General features: G+C 38.3%; 1 protein-coding gene across 1 annotated transcript in view; it reads right to left on the bottom strand.

Moving 5' to 3' along the window:
- LOC107592353 (G protein-activated inward rectifier potassium channel 1-like) overlaps positions 1-7,928 on the bottom strand; it is a 29,244-nt gene that overhangs the window by 6,622 nt on the left and 14,694 nt on the right. The window contains exon 2 of the mRNA XM_016281857.1: positions 5,398-5,614. Within this exon, the coding sequence (XP_016137343.1) occupies positions 5,398-5,614 (217 nt within the window). The remainder of the gene's footprint in view (positions 1-5,397; positions 5,615-7,928) is intronic.

The following is a 7,928-nucleotide window of genomic DNA, read 5'->3' as shown; positions in this document are numbered from 1 at the left end:
CAAATGCGGAGTTTTGCGCATTGTGTGTGTGTGTGTGCACGCACGTGCGTGTGTGAGAGAGAGAGGGACAGCGTCACATCACAGTGGAGTCAGCTGTCTTAACCGCGGCTTGTGTACTGCATCATTACTGTGTCTGTTCCCCTTTCGGGCTTGAACTGATGGTAAAACTAATGACATTATTTACTGTCTTTACATTTATTTTGAAAGATGTAGCTCGCGATTACAGTAAGGGGCGTTACATTTCCAACGAGTGCTTGCGGTGTTCAGCCAATCACAATGCACTGGGTCAGCTGGCCAATCAGAGCAGACTGTGCTTGTCGGAAGGAGGGACTTTGTAGAAAACGAAGCGTTTGAGAGAGGTGGGGCATAGAGGACTTACAATAATGTACAGTACTTGAAAAATAATGTGTTTTTTGAACATTAAAGCATGTCAACATATTCGGTTACACCAAATACACAAAATAATGATCTTTAAAAAAGCATCATATGACCCCTTTAAAATCCATTGCATGCTGACAGGCAAGGAAAATCTCTATCATGTATTACATTTTTTACTGCTTCAGAGAAAAGATTGTGGAATGCAAACTTAAAATGAAGCCTTGGTTTTATATGAAATAATGTATTTGCATGATTTTATGTTCAAATATGGAGACAAGTGATATGCATACAAACCAGTTGACCATTAACATTTCCATCTCTCTGTAAAGCTAATGAGCGGTTTAGAGAGTTAAAAAAAAAAGCAAAAAGGGGAAAGATAATATTCACATCCGTCATCCAAACACACCCCTCATGCAAGAAAATGTCTCTATTGAAGTAATCACAACGTTCCAGCAGCTTCAATTACAGGGGGTGTAGCCCCAGAAAAAATAACTTTCCGACATTTTCATCACTAAAGGGCTTTAACAACAAGTACGCCAGTTTAAAAGGCAAGAAGGCAGACCCTCATCTTTCAAAAGACAGATACTTGAACCACCTGCATGTCTATGCTTGTCAGTTTCAAATGGAAAAGCTCTAACACTGTGCAGATGCTTCAAAATCCCTTAGGCTGTTCCTCAGTGCAGTATATGCATTTATGATGGCTATATGTTTTAACTGCAGCAAAATAAAACATAAGTCACTGCATGTAGTATGAAACACAAGCTAGGTTAAGCTAGGAACAGTTTAGCTAAATGCTAACAAGCATGTTTTCCTGAATTGTCTGTTCAGTTTTATTGAGCCTTTTTCTTTCAGAATGCTGTTGCTGATACTGAAACTCAAACTAACTTAGTTTAAAGTATGTTTATCTTGGAAAAAGGAAACACAGAAGCTAATTTCATTAGCATTAGCATTAAAGACTCTATATAACTGATCACACTCTAGAACAGGATCCAAAACAATGATTCATAATGCTACATGACCTACATTTCCAAAATAGTGCTAAATTATGTCTGGAAATTTAAATAGGCCTACAACCGGGAGAGAGAGAGAGGGACAGCGTCACATCACAGTGGAGTCAGCTGTCTTAACCGCGGCTTGTGTACTGCATCATTACTGTGTCTGTTCCCCTTTCGGGCTTGAACTGATGGTAAAACTAATGACATTATTTACTGTCTTTACATTTATTTTGAAAGATGTAGCTCGCGATTACAGTAAGGGGCGTTACATTTCCAACGAGTGCTTGCGGTGTTCAGCCAATCACAATGCACTGGGTCAGCTGGCCAATCAGAGCAGACTGCGCTTGTCGGAAGGAGGGACTTTGTAGAAAACGAAGCGTTTGAGAGAGGTGGGGCATAGAGGACTTACAATAATGTACAGTACTTGAAAAATAATGTGTTTTTTGAACATTAAAGCATATCAACATATTCTGTTACACCAAATACACAAAATAATGATCTTTAAAAAAAGCATCATATGACCCCGTTAATAATTATAAAATAAGAGTCATCTTACACTCACTGCTACAATACAGGGTGTACCGGGTGGTTTCCAGAGAGTTGCATTGCCAAGGTATGCTGAGGGTATACTTCATGCGCTTCCTTGTTAATACATTGTTATTATCGCCTCTTTTATTGATTACTCTCAATATGAAAATTAAATGGAATTAAATATGTGTTTCTTTAATTGAAATAAAGCTGAAATAAAATAAAAATATATATTTTGGAAAACTTCTATTTTATTAAAAAAACTTTTATTTCTGTTAGCTGCCAAGGCAATATTTCTATATTGTTTAGGATTTTTAAGTACTAAAATCACTAAAACTACTAAAATGGAAATAAATACTAATTAAAGCTATATAAATAAAACTGAAAGAATTAAGTAAATATAAACTAAAAATAAATAAAAGCCAATTATTAATAATCATAAATACTAGTATACATAAAAACAATATATTAGAAATGCTAACGAAATAACACTGTCGTTTACTAGCTCAAGTCAGCAGAGTGAAATAATATGAGGTCTTTTTATTTTATTTAATTTCTTGTTAGATAAATCATTTAAAAATGCAGTTCATAGCATGCATCACTCCAATGACTTGAGGTGTCCTTCTTGTAGCAGAAACTGAGTCAGACGAGTTATGCATCAAAGTTTAATACTTAGGGCGACTGTTCAAATCCCTAACCCTAAACATAGCCACTAGTAATAGTGATGGTTAGAAAACACCCCTAAAATTTAAATGAGAATCATATTTGATTGAAAAGGTAAGAAGTAGACAGGAAAGGAAGTTCTAATTATATTTTTGTTTATTTGTGCAGTGAAAAAGAATGCAAAAAGAACTGCTCTCGCTTTCTCTTTCTCTCACATCCTCAAAAGAAAATCCTATCCTGTCTTCTCCAGTTACTTTCCTTCTTTGCACTCTGCTTGCATAAAAGACACCAGGAACAGATCAAACTCAAGCAAGGTTAGAAGCTCATACATCAAACTGACAAGCATGTAACTGGAAAAAAAACTATTATGCAGAAGGCACTGCTAACAGCACAGGCCTGATAATGCAATCAGAAAGACACTCTTTTACAACCCACTCATCACTCCCACTGACCTGACTGTACCTACTGCATCCATTCCAATAGAAAACCAGGACTGAGGGGTGTGAGGAAGAATACAGAGATGTAATCACAGTTTACAAGGTAAAAAAATACAAAGAAAGTGTGAGAAAAGTGATGTTCAATTAGATCTAATAAATGAACATGAATGATAACAAATGAACACCCTGCAAAAAAAAAAACAGAAAACAAACAAACCATTTTTTCCAGTAAAATATGTTAACATCATTAAAACAAGATAAATTTACTTGAGAAGCAAATTGGCATGACTTGTTTTCAGAGAATACATCTTAAAATTTAACTGTCATTGGCACATTTGTTTTGTTCTTGTCAAAAAAAAGTATGAAAATGAAAAGACATCTTAAAATATTATTTTTTTAGGGATTTAAATAAAATTGTTTTAATAATGTTAAGTTAATTTGGTAACACTTTACAATAAGGTTTCATTTGTTAACATTAGTTAACATGAACTAACAATGCAAAAACTTATATTAAGTAATTTATTAATATATTCTGTTATTTTGGTTGTGACTACCATTCATACTTCCTATTTCCATTTCTGCCTCCATTTCTTACCATCATTTATGATCTGTTTTTTTTTCTGACTTTATAGCTCAATTCTGAGTTTAATTCTTTCTGAGAAAAAAATTTTGATAAAAAATTCCTTTTTTATTCTGTGGTGAAAAAAAAAACAGAATTACTAAATGTAAGCTCAGAATTCTGAGGAAAAAAATTACCTTGTTTTATTTTTTATTCTGTGGCAAAAACAAGAAAATAGAATTGTGAGATGTCAAAATTCTGAGAAAAAAAAGAAAACGGTCAGAATTGCAAGATATAAGTCAATTTTTGATGGTACTTCCATAAATATGATCTAACGATGAACAGTTCCCTTTCAGTCGGTCACTCTCGACGTCACGTCAGAGGACCGACGAATTGGTCTACTTCGAGTGTAAACTAAATGAGCCAATGCACATTGGCATGCGATTATTGCATCCAGCTGCTGCTGATCACAGCGTGAGTATAAGTAGGCAGCAGGTGCAGCGCATTTTCAGGTTTTTTCGCTTCGGAGCCGAGCGGTTCTATCGTTCTGCTCCTGACCTTCTGCAGTAGTGATAAACTACAGTCAAGCACGCTCTTCGGTGGGCTCTCGTGCTGGTGGACGGCGCTTCAGCGGTGGTGGTTTTCCCGTGTCGAGTGGGTTGCACACAACAGGCTGCACTACCCCTGTGTGTTGCAGACGGCCATCTCCCTGTGTGCTTCAGCACATTAAAAGAGCAATTTCCATTGTAAAAGAGCTTCACGGGTGGAACGTCTTTTTAAAGACGCGTCTTTTTAAAGATGTCATACCATCCGTGCGTTTCTGGGTGCAGTCGTTACCTGGCGCCGGGTGATGGTCACGATCGCTGCCTCTCATGCCTGGGCATGAAGCACGCTGAGGTGGCTTTCGTGGATGAGTCATGCCCCCATTGTGGGGGCATGACCATCTCGGAGTTGCGGACCAGACTCCGTTACCTGCAAGGGGGCGGAGTGCCTGTGCCACTGCCTAGATCTGGGGTTCCCTCCTTCGGGAAGGTTCGAGCTTCCGTAAAGTCCCTGTTCCAAGTAAGAACGGGTGCGTTTCCCCAGTGTTATCCTGTCTACTCAGTGGGTAGTGCCATAGTAGCAGTAGCTGGTCCTCTTGTGCAGGCCCTGGCCTATGCCAAAAAATAGGGGCGTAGATGGCTTCCACAGGACACTGGAAGGGGCGGTAGCTGTGGCCTTTTGGTAGGATCCCAATTCGTCGGTCCTCCGACGTGACGTCGAGAGTGACCGACTGAAAGGGAACGTCTCGGGTACGTATGTAACCCTCGTTCCCTGAAGCCCCTGTACCACCGCTGAGCGGCCGGGTCACCGGCTCGGCTCCTCAGCGAAAAAACCTGAATATGCGCTGCACCTGCTGCCTACTTATACTCACGCTGTGATCAGCAGCAGCTGGATGCAATAATCGCATGCCAATGTGCATTGGCTCCTTTAGTTTACACTCGAAGTAGATTGGTCCCTCTAAGCGAGATCCCAATTCGTCGGTCCTCCGACGTGACGTCTCCGTTCCCTCCTTCAGGGAACGAGGGTTACATACGTAACCGAGACGTTCTATTAATTTACGTTAAGAAAGATAAACACTCTAACAAATGTATTGCTCATTGTTATTGTTAGTAAATGCATTAACTAAGATTAACTAATGGACCTTATTGCAAAGTGTAACTGATACATGAAATCTAGAAAAAAATTACTGTCTAAAATCACTGAAGGCATGTGAGCAATATTGTAAATGAACAATTGTGTCAAGCCAGATTATGTTCCAAAAGAAATGGAGAATGGATTGAAATATGCTACCCACCCGTTGTCTCTACAATGCCCTCCAAGATGACGACAATCTCAAACTGCTCATTCATGAGCGAGCGTTGGGACAGGTCGAAGAAAGGGCTCTTGGGATTGATCTCGTGGCAGATGGTGAGGGGAGAGACCAGGAAGAGTTGGTCAGCACCTGTTCCAAAGCCCACATCCAGTTCACACTGATCCAACGGCAGGAACTCACCCTCCGGTGTCTGACGAGACTGGTGAGAGACAATCATCATCATCATCATCATCATAGTAGTCTTCATCTTCAGGCCATTGACAATCATCAAATCAAAAACATACATTTTAGACTGTGCCCTTTAATATCCGAGACAAATTACAGCAGGAGCAATCAATATGAAAAAAAAAGATAATCAAAGATGGTAAGAAATAGAGGTGGAAATGGAAATAGGAAATTGAAAGTCAGCATGTATATTTACAATCTTTCTGCTGTATAAAGTCTGTGGTAATCAGACCCAAAATAACAGAATATATTGAAATTGAGGGAAATATTCATGCTGTTTAGTGTGTGAGGGAATTATTCCTCTCTAGGCAAGTGGAGAGAGAGAGTGTTTGTGGCTGGCAAGGAGTGAATAGGGAATTTTGACAAGCATGAGTGCTCAGAACAGTGAAATAAAACACAGACGGTCCAAAGGAGGAGGCTGGGGTGAGATAAGAAAATGCCTACAAAGCATCGTGTCATTTCAGCCATGGTTTAAGACGATAAAGAGTGTCTGTTCAGAAAGCTAGTGAAATTTAAGACCTGATGATTTACAGGGCGATGTCAAACTAAAGAAGAGAAGGAAACTCCAATGTGAGGGTTATGTTTTTCTACACATGGGGTTTGTGTTTGTATGTAGAAAGGCAGAGGATGAATTCACACAAATTCTCTTGTGAATAATGTTGCTCTGAATACAGAGTGGAAGGGAAGCACTCTTACATTCAGCTAGATGGTGGATGTCCTCTCACTTCCACGTATCCATATCATCCACACTCAGTATAGTGATCTTACTGGAGCTGTTTAGGCTAAGAGTGTCTCCAACGGGCCCTACAGCTGTAGAACAGCCTCATGGGATGTAAACCAACAACCCTCTATAAATAGGCCCATTACTTAAAACGCTGGAGCTCAGTGGGGCATCCAAAAGCTTCCACATGGAATCATATTCCACATGTCTACTGAACAGCCTCATGGGATGTAAACCAACAACCCTCTATAAATAGGCCCATTATTTAAAACGCTGGAGCTCAGTGGGGCATCCAAAAGCTTCCACATGGAATCATATTCCACATGTCTACTACACACAACACTGGGGAAGCATTTCCAGTCTCTAAACACAGCCAAAGTGCATTAAGACCTACAAAGGTGAAAGGATGATAACTTAGAACTTGAATTGTCATTTTATTAGTCCTTCTTTCTTCTTTTGATTAACCTTGCCTGTAGTTAAACATTTTCTAAAATAATTTAATTATTAAATTTAAGTCATACAATTCTATTATAACACAATATAATTCAAGAGTTGCTAACATGATGGTATCTACACATGGTGACAAAAAAAAAACTCTCATTCATCTATTCATCATTCTCTCTTATCCAATTTCATACACCATTTTGAATGTTTTTGTAATGTGGGGTTTGGTGTTTGTGTTTTGTTTCATGTTCATGTTTTCATGTCTTTTATTTTGTAATTGTTTCATGCTGTTTGTGTCATGCTTCCCTTGCCCTCATGTCTTCATGCTATTGGTTCCTCTGTTCATTGTGTCATGTTCTGATTGGTTGTCTTAGTCATGTGTCTTGGTTCCCATTGGTTTGTTCTTGTCATGTGACCCTCCTTGTCCGCTATAACTAGCCATCCTGTTCCCATTGTGCCCTGGTCGTGTATTGAAGTTGTAACCCGCTGTCGGTGAGTCTAGTCTGTCCATGCCAAGTTACGGATTATTGTTTCTAGTCTTCGTCTGTTTGGATCACTGTAAATAAACTGCACTTGGGTTCTTCACTACGCTCGCCTTCAGTGGCTGATTCGTTACAGTTTTTGAAAAATCTTATGTTCACCAAGGCTGCATTTATTTGGTTAATACAGTAAAGAAAATAATATTGTGAAATATTATTAGTTAAAAATGAATGGTTTCTATTTTAATGTCATTTATTAATTAGTCACTGATTTTTCAGCAGTCATTCAGTGTCTTCAGTGTCGCTTGATCCTTCAAAATGTTATCATTTATTATTTGTACTCCCTAATTAATGATTCTTATTATTATCCTATATTTTGTGTGAAAACCATAATTTTTTTTCAGGATTCAATAAATAGAAAGTTCAATAAACGGCATTTATTTGAAATAGAAACTATATATTTTGTTTTAAATGTCTTCACTCCCATTTGATTAATGTAATGCATAATTACAATATTATATATCTTGATATATATTAAAGCAGACATATTTGCATCTTTAGACATTATACAAATTAGCTAAAACTATACACCTTTGACAACTGACTGTCAGATTTTGTTGCAGCTGAACTGATTAAAATCTGAT

The sequence above is a fragment of the Sinocyclocheilus grahami genome, unplaced genomic scaffold, assembly GCF_001515645.1.
Source record: "Sinocyclocheilus grahami isolate Dianchi unplaced genomic scaffold, SAMN03320097.WGS_v1.1 scaffold9.1, whole genome shotgun sequence".
NCBI lineage: Eukaryota > Metazoa > Chordata > Actinopteri > Cypriniformes > Cyprinidae > Sinocyclocheilus > Sinocyclocheilus grahami.
This window is presented reverse-complemented; position numbering and strand designations above follow the sequence as displayed.